Source organism: Spea bombifrons, chromosome 3, assembly GCF_027358695.1.
Source record: "Spea bombifrons isolate aSpeBom1 chromosome 3, aSpeBom1.2.pri, whole genome shotgun sequence".
Taxonomy (NCBI): Eukaryota; Metazoa; Chordata; class Amphibia; order Anura; family Pelobatidae; genus Spea; species Spea bombifrons.
Window position 1 is genome coordinate 86,283,422 of NC_071089.1, and position 17,211 is coordinate 86,300,632.

Genomic DNA, 17,211 nt, shown 5'->3' on the forward strand with positions numbered 1-17,211 from the left:
CTACAAACCTCTTTACAAAGCATGTTGCAAAAATGAATAACTAATACAAAGTTAAATTGAAGAAGTATTTACTAATTCGCATGAGATCTTGAGTCTTTAGATTTCCGTACCATCCTTAGAGAGATTCAGTGTTACAAATACAACGTATTAGCAAAATATTAACTAGGCAGACTGATTTCCTAAGTGTTTATTTATCTCCCCATTGTTTACAGAATGAATTAGCCAGAATAAATATTTTGCATGGCATGATTCACAATTTATTTTTAGGAGTTTATAAATGTATATATAAGGACTGTGCCATACTGTGACAATCTCCATTCCTAGACATTCATCAGGGAGTCTCAAACTACGCCACACACAATGCTTCTGTGGGTATCTTCTTTTTTGGCCCAGTTGCTCATTTGCTCTGCCTTTGTGGTGTCTCTGCAACCTGTTGGTAGAATCGTCAACCTTGATGATCCAGAAGCTCACGAGGCGGCATCGGTAGCTCTGGAAAACATTAATCGGAATCATGTCCATGGATACAAGTATGCTTTAGACCGGATAGAAAAAATAAACGTGTATCCCCAGGTAGGATTCATTTGGTGCCACGTATCAAATTATAAAATCCTGAATATACTGCAAGATTAGAACACACCTGTTTACAAAATGTGAACATCATCCTGTAATAGTAACACCATTTTTTCCTTGTAAGCTTTCTAGGTACTTTACTAGTGGATTACTATACTTTTTGCCATGATATACATGTGTGTGTGTGTGCGTGTGTGAGAGAAACACAATGTATTTATGTCTGTGTGGGAGAGTACTGATGCAGGTGATGAGTCTATAATGTCTTATTCAATGTCTCTCTCTCTTTTTTTTTTTTTTTTTTTATAGGGCCCAGGTCAAGAAATCTTCTCTTTAGAGATTGATCTTCTGGAAACAACATGCCCTTCTGTTAGCCCTACACCTGTAGAGCGCTGTGCTGTGAGGCCAGTTGTAAATCATGTATGTTTGCAGTAAATTCTGCTCGGTTCTGTCATGCCCCATCCAGGCTGCGGAGCTGCGTCTCTCTGGTTTCCCCTGTCTCGTTGTAATCCAGTCCTGGATTTCCCTGAACGCTGCCATTTCCTTCTGATACTTTGTTTCAGTTCTGCTCTTTGCTTCAGCTTCTGTTTCCTTTACAATTTGTGCCCCACCCCTTTGTTATGTTTTTCTTAGTCAGCAGTCTAAAGGTATGTCCTTGGTTATGTGTTTAGATTCAATGTTTAGTTTGTTTATTAGTAATTTGGTAGGGAGGGTTTAGTGTTAGGACCCACCGATATATTGGAGATTCCGTCACATATTATGGTCATGCATACTTCACCCACCACTACGCCAAAGTACTCCAATATATCGGTGGATCTTTAATTGATAACTGTATGATATATTTGGTTTATTATATTATTATTAAGACATTAGGCATACTGGGGCTTTTTCAAATGAACGAACCTTGAGAATCATTACATTATTAATGGACAGAATGGTCTACAAGATATTGTGCACAGTGTGTTTGCATTTTCTTTAAAATAATGCTCTCAAGCGAGTCTGTGAATCTAAGGGCTATTCTCAGCAAAAAGGGATCTCCAGTATAACCTAGTAAAATATGTGCTAGCCGGAACCAGCCATGTGTTCAGATCATAGTGAATTCTTCACTCTTAGAGTGTATGACCCAGATATTTTCTTTAGGAATGTATAGTATGGTGTGTGAAGGCACTTTTATTCAGTCATAGAACTGCTAGCATATACATTTCCAAGAAATAAAGAATATAGTTTACAATTATTATAGCATCATAGTTAAATTTTATCATAAAATGATTAAGACCAATCTTTGCCATTTCAGAGAGTAAAAGGTGATTGTGATGTTAAACTAAAGAAGGAAAATGGCAACTTTACTGTGATTGGAGTAAGGTGCAAATCTGAACCAGGTATGTTTCACATACATACAATATTCATGGAAATATCACAATAAAGAATAGAAAGTTGAGTATTCTGGCATGATATGTTTCTTTGGTGAAAAAAAATAAATTTAGTATATGCTATGTAAACAGCTGGTAGAACTGATCCTTTTTTACTTTTGAGGTGACAAAAATTACCCTACAGTAGACATATCTATAAATATCCAATGCACAGTGCTGAGAAAAAGTATTTCTTCTATTTTTGGATGTTTGACACACTTAAATGTTTCAAATCTTCGACCTAATTTTGATATGAGACAAAGACAACCAGAGAACCCAAGTAGCCAAAATTCACTCACCGACTCTCATTCTCATTCACTCTCTCTCACACTCTCTAAATGTTTCCCTACCTTTTTTGCCAACCAACCACTTCTGCTTCTGCCGACCACTTCCGCTTCTACATTGTCTTTTTCATCTTCTTTCTTTTATCTTCCCCCTTCTCTTAAATATTTTAAAAAAGAAAAAAGACTATTTAGGCATTCAAGGGAGAGTTGCAAGGTGAAATCCACTGCTGACCAAAAAGAATACAAAGGCTTTTCAACAGTCAAACATGGTTGTGGTAATGTGATGGTCTGGGGCTACTTTGCTGCTTCAGGACCATGAATTCCATGAATTCTGCTCTTTACCAGTAAATTGCGCTCAAGCGCACCTGGGTTATGCAGCAGGACAATGAGCACGTCCACCTCTGAATGGCTCAAAAGAAACAAAATTAAGGTTTCGGAGCTTAGTCAAAGTACCGACTTAAATCCATTTGATGTTCTGTGGAATTACCATAAAAAGCAGTTCATGCTTGATAACATTAAAAACAATTCCACCAAAAAGAGTGAGACAAAGTTCCTCCACAGAGATGTAAAAGGCTTATTGGCAGTTATCAAAGACATGATTGCAATGCTGCCAAGGGTGGCACAACCAGCTATTAGCTTTAGGTGGGCAATTACTTTTTCACATGAGCTGTGTAGGTTTTGATTAACTCTTTACCTTTAATACATGGCATGATCATTAAAAAGCTGCATTTTGTTTACTCATGTTGTCTTATATTAAAATGTGACACAAAAGCAAAAAAAAAAAGAAATCTGGTAATACTTTTCACAGCTTTGTGTGTGTGTGTATATATATATATATATATATATATATATATATATATATATCGTAGCCTTGAGCTTCTGTCTAATTCCCAGTGTTTTTTAGGTCAGGGAAGTTTGGTCCAGATGACGGGGGGGGGTGCGCAGTTTATAGGCTGTCAAAAGGCAAGGTATATGTTTAAAATCATAAACATATTCACTCAACTTTCCTCCTATGACCGCTCTTCCCAAACTGGCACTGTAGGTACATACCAGCCTTATGAAAATATACAGTGTGTTATTGCTTTAAATGCTGTTCCAAGGCTTCTTTTTACATTCCAGATTAGAGCAGATGAAGAAAAAGTAGAAGTAAAGAGAACAGGAAGTTTAGTAGTTTAGGGCCCAGTCGAAGCTACACAACCAGCAGCCACTGCTGCAAATTTTTCTATACAAGTTCCTCGAGCTGTTTGTTCTGCTGACATCTTGACGTATTTCTCTTATTATTTTAGATTCAGCTGAAAATATATTTGAAATCTGCCCCATCTGCTCTTTGCTGGCTCCCATGAATGACACACAGGTTATTCATGCTGTAGAAGTGTTACTAGGAAAATTCAATTCTGGGAATATCACTGGATTCTATCACCTTCATGAGATTGGTCGCGCACAGGTTCAGGTAAGTTATCACTGACCTCCGCAAAAATTCTGGGAATAAGGAAATTAATTTAAATGACTTTAGTCTGTATCTATGTTACATAAATAAAGAAGAATGAGAGAAAAGCAAGTAAATCACTTTCATCTCCTGCTCCAGAACTATTCGAGATGTTGCATTCACAAAACGATACTTCCACATTATTATTCTTTTATCCAACCTCCATTATCTGAAAACATTGTAAATCCTGATAATCTTTTTTTTCAATGCAGGCTGCCCCAGTCAACAAGATCAGCGTTGAATTTATTGTTGCAGCTAGTAACTGCTCAAAGGAAGATGCCAGTTCTAGTGAGAGTGTATGTGTGGTCCAGACTGGAGCTGGTTCTGTAAGTAACCTGGACTTAATGGTTCATTCCACATACATTGGAGGAGAGCATCCTATTGCCCACACATACACACACTAAATAACATGCACCGATCAGCCATAACATTATGACCACTGACATGTGAAGTGAATAATGGTATCGGTGGGTGGGATACATTAGGAAGCAAGTGAACATTTCATCCTCAAAGTTGATTTGTTAGAAGCAGGAAGAATTGGCAAGCGTAAGGATCTAATCAATTTTGACAAGGGCCAAAACTGCAGCTCTTGTGGGGTGTTCCCGGTCTTCAATGGTCTTTACCTTTCAAAAGCAGTCCAAGTAAGTAAAAACTAGTGACAGAGTCATGGGCAGCCAAGGCTCATTGATGTAGGTGGGGAGCGAAGGCTTACCGTGTGGTCAAAAACAGATGAGCTGGTGTAGCTCGTAAGATTGTAAGTCCCAAGAGCAGGGCCCTCTTCTCCTTTGCACCAGTTTGTTATTGTATGTGTTATTGTTATGTGTTTCTAAATTGTCCTAATGAATAACAGCGCTGCAAAATCAGCCGGCGCTTTATAAATAAATGTAATGTAATGTAGCTCAAATTGCTGAAAAAGTTGATTCTGATAGAGCTGTGTGAGAACACACAGTGCATGACAGTTTGTTGCATATAGGGCTGCGTAGTCACAGACTAGTCGGGTGCCCATGCTGACTCCTGTCCTCTGCCGAAAGGACCTAGAATGGGCACGTAAGCATAAGATCTGCACCATGGAGCAATGGAAGAAGGTGGCCTGGTCTAATAAATCACGTTTTCTTTTACATCACGTGGATGGCTGCGTGTGTGTGCGTCACTTGCCTGAAGAACACATGGCACCAAGATCCCCTACGGGAAGAAGGCAAGGCGGCGGAGGCAGTGGGATGCTTTGGGCAATGTTCTGCTGGGAAACCTTGTGTCCTGCCATTCACGTGGATGCTACATTAACACGTACCACCTACCTAAGCATTGTTGTAGATCATAGACACCCTTTCACGGACACTGTATTTCCTGATGGCATTGACCTCTTTCAGCAGGATAATGTGCCCTTCCACAAAGCAAAAAATGGTTCAGGAATGGTTTGAGAAACACGAGTTCAAGCACAATATCAGGCAGGTGGTCATAATGTTATGGCTGATTGGTGTATGAGTATATGCATAAATCTTCAAGTTATTTTGAAACCAAACTGATTTGGCTGAACCTTAATCGCAGCAAGTTTTCATGGAAATCATAGCAACTTAAATAGTCACATAAAGTCCAATCAAGTTAACACAGAAACTGTCAAAGGGGTCTAGCTTTTTGAGAGGAAGCACTTTGGCTAAGACTCAATTCAAATGAGCTGACATACTTTATGACCAGCTTGACTTCAGATTCAACTGCCAATTCATATAAGCTACTCATTTTATGACATGTCCTCTTACGGCATAATTTGTCTTGGGTCAAGGACTCTCTAGCTGCTCTATATGTCAGATCTTGTTACATACCACTTGTTATGTCCTATCCACCCATTGTACAGCTCTACGGAATTTGATGGCACTAGATAAAACAATAAATAATAATAATAACTTGCTAAGGCCTCATACAGACCTCAAGTTTATTGGTACTTTGTGATGAGGCCTCTTCCCTAGAGTAAATAAGACAAATTTACCTAAATGTCTCCCAAAGCTAAAGTTCTGAATTCCCCTAAATTGAATAACGAGCTAGTGCTCAAAATGGAACTGCATATTCACATATAATCACATTTTTAGATTGTCTTTCTATTATGTACTAGATATATCTTTATACAACTACACCAACAAAATATCTTATTACCCCTCAGGTTAATAGGTTAAGTATGTAACCAAATTTCACATTTATGTGACTTTTGTTTTACAGCATTATGGTGCCTGTGTTGGTTCATATAGCCAAACCCAGGGGGTAGAGAATGAGGACTTGGTGCAGTGCACGATCTATGATCCACAGGTACAATTTCTTTAATGGCAGACATCAGTGAGATCTGTGTGTGTGTAACTCCTTCACTTTTGCTGCATTACAGAACTTCAATGTATGTGTTTGTGTCTAACCCTTTTAAGGCTGGAGTGTATGTGTATTCATCCACTTTAATACTTTAATACTCAAGTGCAAAACAAGTGTGTTCTAAGTTGTGTGTCTCTGTGAGCACTTTAAGTTGTGTTCATGTGTGCCTGTAAGTTGTGTTCTTATGTTGGGGTTTGTCTCTGAGTGTTTTATTGTTCTTATGAGTACTGTAAACGTCTGTTATAACCAATGAGTTATGTTCTGGTGTGAGTGAATGTCTGTCAGTGCTGTAGACAAGACATAAAGTGTAGGTTGGACTTGTTGAGTCAGGTATAATTGTCAAATGAGCAATAGGGGCCCCCACATTTTGTTTGGCGGCTTCTGATACTGGTATATAAATATGTATTTACATGTACATTGTATTTTTAGCCTCAGGAAGCAGTTGATCAAAAGGTTCCTCCAGCACCCCAGCAACCTGTAGTGGTGCAACCACATTTCCATCATAACCTTCACCATGCAAACGTGGGCCATTATTCGTCTGAATCCAACTCAGCAGAACATCCTCAGGGGGTTCATGTCAGCCATGCAGTTTAGTGGAGAATCGCTGGGGGGGGGTCATGTCGGTCATTAGTCAGTTTACAGGAAGCTGACTATAGCCTTGTGTCTAATAACAAAAATAAAAAGCATGTCCTAAGAAATTATGATTTTTTTATCTACATTTTGTGTGCCACTGCAGACAACTCAGACAACTAACAATAACAACAAAAAAGATCTCTACAGGTCACGTGTTACAAGATATTTTAATATGTGCCATTGCATATTGTAAAGTTATAAAGTCTGAAAAAAGATGAGCGAAATTGCTGACCTAACCACACAACACCACACCATATTATACCAATGATTAATGTCTCCCTTAATAAATAATAATTACTAAGGATACACTTTAGAAGACATTGGATCTGTAATTGATTTGTATGTGACCCATACATCATATGGTGCTAAGAGTTTATTGAACTTGTGTTAACATATCTCTTCCTGACTTGGAAGTGATTCTATTATTAAAATCAAAAGAAACTTAACAAAGTAGTGTTTCTTCTTTCACAATGAAGTTTAACAGTTAAGTGCCATGTTTGGTTTTATAATTTCCTCAGTTAAAAGCAATCCATTCTCTTCTTGGAAATTACTCAGATTTTCTTTTTTTCGCCCTTACAGTTAGAAAAGGTAGACAGTGTTGGTTATCTGTAGTTTATTCAAGTCTCTGTGATAAACTCTGCTATTGCTACATGCTGTTGGCTATTTAACTACACAGGATGCCTTTTGGCTCGGTTGGCTGTAATTCATCCTCCAGAAGCTGCCTGCCCTCCCCTATAATGTGTATAGCAACATATTTTGTATATCGACACTTTAAAAAAATCTTGCTTTTCCTTAAATCTAATGTCTCAAGATTGTGTGGTCTACAGCAACGAAAAGGTCACCCTCTTGTTTCAATCCATTTTACTTTGACCAATCCCCACATATTTTGTGCAGAGTATAATAATAGTTCAAGCCTTAACTAACAACTATTAGCATTTCTAGTTTAGGATGTAAACCATTTATAGATGATGAAATCTTTCTATCTGATTTTTGTTAATGGGTAACTCTTATGCAACATCTAACAGGTAGAAAAAGTGCAGCTTGTATATCTCTAAGCCTTTTTGGAGAATTGTTGATGCAGACCAATTTGTAATATTGGTCATTTCATTCAATTACATTTCAAAATTTGAACCATAAACACATTTTGTTTATAAAACTCACTTAGCCTTAACAATTCCAGAATGTTTCTAGAAGAATGTTGTTCCAAAATCCAGAGTTTAATATGTTTCTTAACAACATTCAAGCAAATATATGCTAGTCAAGAAAGAGAAGAAAAGTATTTTAATTAGAAGAGTAACAATGTGTAATAACAACAGTATTATAAGTGTAATATTGGATCAACAGCCTGGTCAGTCCCCAGCATACATTTTAAAACATGAATATCGAATATATTCAGATATATATTCAGATATCAACAAATTTCTGGTCAGTCTGCTGGGTAAACTGGGATTTAGTGTCCATCTCCTTGTGAAGCTGTCTATGGCTTAGACCTCAGATGGTCAGGAGGGTGGTCCCACTGCACCAATTACTTTGAGTAACACTTTGTGTTTGGCAGTGAAGGTTGAAGGATCTCATATCTCTCACTTATGCTTACCCTCTCATGCAATCCTCATAGTATGGAGAGGGGTTTCCTAGATTTCCTGTAGGTGCCTCCTCAGTCAGGATCTCTCAAATCACTTTCCAGATGAAGTATTTCCTTTACATCAGCTGGTCTCTGGCATCTGCCCCACAGGCTTAGAGTGGTTCTGCTTCACTCAAGTGCCCCAGATTAGGACTATACTCTATAGACACAGACTAACTAGGGAGCTGACTCCCTTTTAGAGGCTTTATTCACAGGGTGGCATTTCTGTTCTTGACAAGGTCTTTTTTTAAAGAAGGAACCCTTACTCCTCTGTGATTTATAGGAAAGTAGGAAGAAATCTTACAGGAATCTATCACACATGTGGCTTGGTCTAAAATGTGCACACTAGGGCATTCCTGCTCATTGGCTATCATGATCAAGGAGAATGCTTATAAAATATTAACCTCCTGGTGGAGCACATCTCTCAAGGTTCACAAAATGTTCCCTGAAGCCTAGCTGATGCTGACTCTGCTGAAAATCGGAAGGCGCTTTCCCCAATCTCTGGTGGGATTGCAAATTTGTGTGTCCATTCTGGGAGGGGTTTACTCCTTGATTACTCAGGTGGTCAATGATCCAGCTCCCTTGACTCTGGGTGAAATGTTCCTCCACCTCCTGCTGTATCGACCTACAGGTCCTCTTTACAATACACTGAAAAGCTAGTGGGCTAGATATTAGATTGCAGGAGGAACGAGTAAAACAAGCAGTGGTTGTTATGAAGCAACCTGGTTTGCCTGGACTAAATTTGTCTCTTTCTGGGATTTCGAGGCCCTCTTGGGGTCGCACCCTTCCTAAGGTGGGGATATTAGTGTCCATTCTCTGCTCTTTTATTATTTCACTCTTTTCTCAACCACCCCCTTTTTTATTGCCCAAATCACCACCAGGTTTTGAGAAAATATATGTCATACAGACCTGCTCTGGGTAGGTACACTGTGGTACCTGGGAACCTTAGGTTTGAAATCTTAGGACTGGACACACATTATTGATACTGCCGTTTTCTTTTTTTTCTGTTACGTATTGGTATAATGTCACATTGGCCTGTTCGCAGTTGGATGGAGCACCCTGGATAGCTCCTGGGTGCAGCCCTCTGATTGTATGCATAATATACCTGCTGAAGTTCACTGTATGCTGTTTGCATTCCCTTCTTAACTGTTACCTTTGTATTCCTTTTTTATTTTGTTCCCTTTCTTTATTTCTAGAAACATAAATAAACTTTGATTTACAAAAAAATATCTGGAAGCATCAAATCAGCTCAGTCTTTGTTTCAAGCCAGATGTATTTACTCTTCACATACATAGAAACATAATGCCACATAAAACAGACACATCTCTATTTTTTATGGAAAACATTTCTGTGAAAGAAGAGAAACATGTAAAGTCAAAAGGAAAAAAGTCAAGATAAAGCAGGTCTTAATAATACTATAGGGCTACCCTGCAGCATTCAGGGCAAAATAAAGGCATGAAGGGCAGAGTATGAGTAGTATGTGCTTTTCCCTGCATGTTCTTTGAGGTTTATTATATATACTAAAAATTCTAAAACACATTCATGAAAATGTAATGGAACTATAAAATAGGCATAAAATATCCATATATGTGAGACTTATGAATGTAACCCCAAAGCTGAATTTGGTTACAAAAATCCATGAAAAAAATGTGTATACAAACTAAACAGAAATAGTGGGAAGGGTATATTTCCATAAAGTAGTTAAAATACTACCCTCAAATTCCACAATGAAGAGAAACATCATCGATAGCATGTGAAAAATATGATGGATGAAGCTTTTTTTTTTTACAAATGGATTTTTTTTTATTAATTAGTAATAAAATAACTGAAATGATCTTTTTGTTTTGGCTTATTATGCAATACATTAAACTAAATTGTTATCTTACACAAAGAAGGCATAGTGCAACACTCTTTGTAAATGTTGTTGCTCAATCACAGATAACAGTATGTTACTAATTATCCAGCTAGTGTCAGCTCCTAATATTGATTGAAACGTCTCTTTAAAAACAAAAAGTAGACTTTGCAATAACCAATAGTTACACAGTTAGTGACCTACATTAAGAAACACCTGCCTTAATGTCATGCCTTCCCTTTCTGCGGAGCAAAAAAAGAAGCACCCATTGTGCTTGTGAAGGCTGTATGTTTAAACTAAATTCCAAAGCATATGATGGCTGGAGGGTCACCTTTTATTTATTTAGCTGTGTTTTCTGGATTTTAGATTACGGTTATTGTGGTCTGGAACATGTAAAATTTACTTATCGTTTAATCGATTAATTAATGATAATACTCGGCACATCTCATTAAATTGCTTAATTGACTTATGAATTTAGCTTTTTTCAGTGATCAGGGACTACAATCCACAAATGCTAATTGGGGATTAGTCTGAATCACTAACAATGCGTTTCTTAAAAGAAAAAAAAGTAAAAGGGAAATTGATGTGTAGTATAATTAATAGTTAATCATACTCTGAAATCACGATATTATATACATATGATCCCTATAAATTATAATCAAGTATATATTTGAATTCAATGTTAACAAAAAATGGAATATAATTGGAACCTGAATTTAATCCATTAGGGAACATAGTTTTTAATGGATAAATTCAGAAGGATTCAAATTGTAGGAGTATGACAGTCTCATCCACAAGGGTTTCAAATTATTGATTTAATGCCAACAAATTTCAAAGATCCCAGGTCAATATTGTATTGTGCAATCGGTTTACCCGGCTTATTGGTTGTAAATGTTGAAGTGTTCTCCTACTGAGAAGTCTTATGGTCTTACCCACATAATGTTTATGGCACTGACATGTCATTAAATACACAATACCCAAGTTTGGATCTAGAATTCTTTATTGGTGATATATTTTAAAGATTTCTGTTGGCTGCAAGTGCTTACAGGCGAAACAGTGGATAACTTGATCAAATCCATTTGTGCGATGTGGCAACCAGGTGGACCTGATTTTAGGTGTTCTTAGTCTTCTTAGTAATAAAGGGTTTATATGGCTGATACCAACTCAATTGGATCAAATACAGATGTAAGTTGTAGTCCCATATCACTGGTTACATTCTGTTTTTGTATCTCCACATGTTCCAGAGATTTTCCAGAGATTTCTGTTTGCAGTTTGGACCTGTTGATCTAAAAATCTATCTGTAGCAAAATAATACTCTAAGATCCTTGAAACACAATTTTCTGAAGAACTCATAGAGGGATTCTAGATCCTCCTCTGAACCAGAGTCTCCAGTAGCTTGATGGGATCCAGGCCCGGACTAGCCATCGGGCACAACGGGCAGGCTGGCTGTTTTGGTGGCAAAGTTACCACAGGCAAGCTGTTTTGGGGGCAAAGATACCACAGGCAGGCTGAGTGAAACCGTCCATGGAAACCCTCCGGGTGCGGGTGTCAGTGTGGCAAAGCCTGTCCTGGTGTTTGTGATTGGGTGTCAGTGTGGCAGAGCCTGTCCTGTTGTGTGTGTGTGTGTGTGTTTGTTTGGGTGTCGGTGTGGCAGAGCCTGTCCTGGTGTGTATGTGGGTGTCGGTGTGGCAGAGCCTGTCTTGGTGTGTGTCAGTGTAGCCTGTCCTGGTGTGTGTTTGTGTATGGGTGTTGGTGTGACAGAGCCTGTCCTGCTGTGTGTATGTGTCTGTTTTGGTGTCGGTGTGACAGAGCCTGTCCTGGTGTGTGTGTGTTTGGGTGTCGGTGTGCCTGTCCAGAGCCTGCCCTGGTGTGTGTGTCTGGGTGTCAGTGTGGCAGAGCATGTCCTGATGTGTGTGTCTGGGTGTCAGTGTGGCAGAGCCTGTCCTAGTGTGTGTGTGTCCGGGTGTCAGTGTGGCAGAGCCTGTCCTGGGGTGTGTGTTTGGGTGTTGGTGTGGCAGACCCTGTCCTGGTGTGTGCACGAACACAGAAAAGAACCCCAGCACTCCAATCAGCTTCCAATCCTTAGGTTACTTTATTCAAAGAAAGCAAAACAAAAAAGCAACGTTTTGGCCAAACAGGGCCTTTGTCAAGCTCAAAAGGCCCTGTTTGGCCGAAACGTTGCTATTTTTGTTATGCTTTCTGTTTTTGTTTTGCCCTTTTTTCCTGCTAGCTCCCAGCTTCCTGGGAGTTGAGTGCTGAACCATTTCTTCTTTTTTTAACTGTCCTGGTGTGTGTGTGTTTGGATGTCGATGTGGCAGAGCCTGTCCTGGTTTGTGTGTGTTTGGATGTCGGTGTGGCAGAGCCTGTCCTGGTGTGTGTTTGGGTGTCGGTGTGGCAGAGCCTGTCCTGGTGTGTGTGTCTGGGTGTCGGTGTGAAAAAGCCTGTCCTGGTGTGTGTGTTTGGTTATCTGTTTCCTTAACTTACAGTAGGAACTATTTCATTTTTACTTATCCAGAGATAAAACGCCCTCCTGAATTTGTAGTGACTTCAGGGGACAAAACATTCAAGTCTCTGAAATCATTTAGTGGAAAAGTTAAGGTATTGTGTTATTTGTGTTATTATGTGTATGTATGTACATATATGTTTTTTCATAAAAATGGGCTGCTCAGTCTGAAATGCCCAGGCATATTTTTTGTCCCAGTCCAGGCCTGATGGGATCTATTTTTAGTTCTTAATGGATATTTTATATTTATCAAGATTTTTATTAGGAAGATGTTCCATTTCAGAAAACAAGGGGTCAATCTTAAAGTCTGTAGTTAATTCATTTCATATTTCTATGTTAAGATGATCAAGAAGTTTATTTTGTTCTATAAGGACAGAATACATTTTTATGCACTCTAACTTAGGTCCAGTATAATGGCTATGGGTGTTATAGTTTAAGGTTTGTTTAGGATCTATCTATGTGAGATACAATAAAGTGGGTGGTAAACCTATCATTATTTGAAACCGAACCTTCACTAGTTTACCATTGTGCTGGATCCTAATGCTGGCCACCTGTGCTGTGTTATGAGTATGTTCTTTTCCAATACAAAAAAACTCTTTCCCATTGTATAACCCCTTAAGGACAATGGGCGGTCCCTAAACCCATTGAAAACAATGCATTTTGAGCCCGTACATGTACAGGCTTTGTCATTAAGGGTTTAATGCCTATAGCAACTATATCATGTTCATGGGAATCACACCTTGGTATTGTGTATTACACAAGGTACTGTGAGCTCTGTTCCACCAATGGACTCTCTACCTTAAGAGAGAATCCCTGTAGTGTTGACAATGCCATGGTAATGCTATAACAACCAATCTATTTGGTCTATCGAGTAAAAATAGAACATTTTTGGTGAAACATAATTCAAGTAATTAGCAGAAATCCAGCTGGTTTCTTGAATGAATGTGGGGCAGCACCAATGCCTTGATGAATATGGGCATTACATAATTGTGATATTTTGTCATACTTTCTGTAAAATGGTTATGTATTGATACAGTCATGTGAAAAGGAAAGTACAGTCTCTTTGAATTTTATGGTTTTACATATCAGGAAATAACAATCATCTGTTCATTAGCAAGTCCAAAAAATAGTTAAATACAACATCAGAAGAAGAACACATGACATATAACACCATGTCATGATTTATTCAATAAAAATAAAGCCAAAATGGAGAATCCATGTGTGAAAACTCAAAACCCATAGGAATTAAGATGCTAAATAGCAGATAGCTGCTGCTAATCAAATGCCATTGATAAATTGATCATCATCAAGTGTGACCACCTCTATAAAAGCCAAAGTTTTGTGCAGTTTGGTTAAACCCAAACACAGTATATGAACACAAACACCTCATACCAACTACCAAGCAAGGTGGTGGAGGGGTGATGATTTGGGCTTGTTTTTTCAGCCCCATGACCTAGGAACCTTGCAATCATTGAGTCAACCAAGAACGCCAACTCCTCTGTATACCTAAGCATAAGTATAATCTCAAGCGCCTCAGCAAACAGAATGGTTGAAAAAGAAAATAATCAACGACCTAGTCATAGTCCAGACTTTAAACCAACTGAAATGCTGTGACAGGACCTTAAGACAGCTGTGTAAAAACAAATGCCCGCAAACCTCAATGAATTGAATTAACGTTGTAAAGAAGAGTGTGCTAAATTCTTCCACAACGCTGTAAGAGACTGATAAAGTCATACAGAAAACAATTACTTCAGGTTATTGCTGCTAAAGATGGTTCTACAAGCTAATTAATCATAAGATGTACTTAGTTTTTTACACATGGCTTATCTATTTAGGCTTTATTTTTGTTGAATAGATCATGAGGTGTAATATGCAAAGTGCTGTTCATGTGAGGTTGTATAACCTATTTGCTAGACCTGCTAAGAAACAGATGGTTGTTATTGTCCTGATATGTAAAAACATAGAATTCAAAGAGGGTATACTTTCTTTTTCACACGACTGTTTATTCTGTATTACATGAGATGTTTCCATAATATATCAGAACAATTTGAGACATTTCCACACACCCATAGTATGCCTACATTATCTATAGTACTCTGAAATCAATTATGTTACTTTTATTCTGACTCTGTTTATCTTGTCCTTTAAAATGATTACATATAAGAATACAAAAACATCATCCTTTGATCACTTTTTCATTCCAGTGCACAATTACATTATATTCATAAGGCTACTTTTTCATATTAGTACTAGACTTGGGCACCAGGGGGCTCTTCGTCTTCGTGCTCGTCTTCGGCAAAAAAATCTTCGTATTCCGCGATTATTCGCCCGTTCCTGTCCCATGGACGTTCTTTGTTTTTCGTTTTTTCTTCATTTTTTTCCGGTTAAGGGGTTAATACGGGGTTAACACGTCAGGAGTTTAAATGTCCGTATGAGCAACTCTATTGGTCGCCAGCAGGGGGCCTCCTGCTGGAGACCAATGAGCACACTACCATATATGGCTAATATATTCTCGGGCAGAATATTATGCTACTCAATATATCTGACCTCTATTGGTTATACATTGAGTAGCATTGTTCCATATGCTTGAAATCCGAAGTTATTATGCTACTTAATGTATCTTATCAACAGAGGGCAGCATTCTGTCCGAACATATATTAGCCATATATGCTAGTGTGCTCATTTGCATTTATTCAAATATATTCCCATGATCCTTTCGTGTAATGGTTTTATACAACCCCCCCCCCAAATAAATAGAAAAAAGAGTTTGCAAGTTCGACAGAATTAATGTCCGCAAGTGCAGACATTTAACTGTTGCAGTTGGGAGACCAGCGGATCATGGGAGCACACTACCACATATGGCTAATATATCATCGGACAGAATGCTGCCCTCTGTTGGTTAGATACATTGAGTAGCATAATAACTTATTATGCTACTCAATGTATCTTACCAATAGAGGGCAGCATTGTGTCTGAAGTTATAATAAGTTATTATGCTAAGTTAAATGTCCGTACCAGCGACTTTGTTGGTCGCTGGCACGGACTTTTAACTGTTGCAGCAGGGTCCCAGGTTGTTTTTTTTCTTCTGCATATCAACTAGTGGTAAGGGGCCGAGCGAGTGAGCCTATTGGTCGCTTGCACGGCCCTTTAACCTACGTATTTCTGCTCCCGTTATCCAACGCGGCATCGCAGGGGTTAACGGGAGCGGAAATCAGGAGTTAAAAAGGCCGTGCGAGTGAGCCTATTGGTCACCTGCAGGGTCTTCCGCTGGCATCAACCAATTGGTTAATGCCAGAGGAAGACCCTGCAGGTGACCAATATGCTCACTCGCACTGCCCTGTAACCCCTGACGGCGAACCTGCGGATTTCCGCTTCAGTCAACTCCCGCGATGCCGTGAAGATAAGGTAGGCTAGATGGGGAAGGGACCGGGGAGATTAGTAGACTTCGTCTACGTCTTCGTCTTCGTCTACGTTTTACCGGCACTGTATTCTCTTCTACGTTTCTTCGGAACGAACAAAAAAACGGACTCTTCTTGTTCGTTTTCATGTTCACCCGAAGACGAATGCACAAGTCTAATTAGTACCAACATTTTAGCAGAACCTTAATATCAAATCAGAATGCAAGGAGAATTTAGAAAACGAGCAATACAATGCAAGAAGAAAAAAGTTGTCAAATATAAAGCACTGATGGAACATAGGAATGGTCCCACTTCTGTTGGCTCCGCTATATACTTTATGCAAGCTAAAAAAATTGTCACAAAAAACAATAAGAATGTAGCCAATGGAAGCAAAATCACCAACAATAAAAAGATGTTGTTAATGTGTGAGCTTAATTATTGGATCCAAATGCTTAAAAATATATATTCACAAAATAGCCCTCACCAACATGGGAGCTTCAAGTGTCTGCTGGATAGAATGTATCTCAATTTATTGACTGAAGAGTCGGTCCCATCTGAATAAAAAATTCCCTGGAAAGTGCTCTCCAAAGAATGGTCATAAACACAGAACTTGTAGATAAACCAGGGTGTTTTATTCTTTTGGAGTGGTGCCACACAATTTTGATGGTTTAAAATCCACTCTTACCTCCCATTCTCTAGGTGGAATTTCTAGACATGGTGGTTTATGATGAAGAAGAACGTCTACCCACATATTGTTTCGTAAACCAATGACAGTTAATTCTCTTTTGCACTATGAGTCGTCCCCCCATCATGAAACAAAACATTCCTAAGAGCCAGATCCTTAGAGTAAAGAGTTTATGTACCGACCCTTTAATTGATGAGGGAGAGACACACAGTTTCGTCCAGAGACCAAGAGGTTATCCATTTAATATTTTAGAGAAAGCCTTGAAACAAGTACAGGGTTATGGATTTTCAAGCCTCTAAACGATGTGTAGATATACTACAGCCTATTCACCATTGTCGGGTCAGTTAAGAAATATTTTGTCCTGCCATTGGCATTTCTTAAAACAGGAACCTAAGTTAAATGAACATATTTCTGATCACCCTAG

General features: G+C 38.6%; 1 protein-coding gene across 1 annotated transcript; it reads left to right on the forward strand.

Moving 5' to 3' along the window:
* The first annotated feature begins 308 nt into the window (after positions 1-308).
* AHSG (alpha 2-HS glycoprotein) lies at positions 309-6,793 on the forward strand. Its single transcript, XM_053460635.1, has 7 exons — positions 309-570; positions 877-987; positions 1,862-1,946; positions 3,547-3,710; positions 3,959-4,072; positions 5,955-6,041; positions 6,525-6,793. The coding sequence occupies exons 1-7, from the start codon at positions 361-363 to the stop codon at positions 6,687-6,689; spliced, it is 936 nt and encodes a 311-aa protein (XP_053316610.1). The 5' UTR covers positions 309-360; the 3' UTR covers positions 6,690-6,793.
* Positions 6,794-17,211: the final 10,418 nt, after the last annotated feature.

What these genes read in the sequence shown, in the direction of transcription:
- AHSG (XM_053460635.1), top strand. Translation starts at nt 361, where the DNA reads ATGCTTCTGTGGGTATCTTCTTTTTTGGCCCAGTTGCTCATTTGCTCT. An exon ending in AAATAAACGTGTATCCCCAG is followed by an intron (nt 571 to 876) that starts GTAGGATTCATT and finishes TTTTTTTTATAG; the next exon opens with GGCCCAGGTCAAGAAATCTT. An exon ending in AAGGTGCAAATCTGAACCAG is followed by an intron (nt 1,947 to 3,546) that starts GTATGTTTCACA and finishes TTATTATTTTAG; the next exon opens with ATTCAGCTGAAAATATATTT.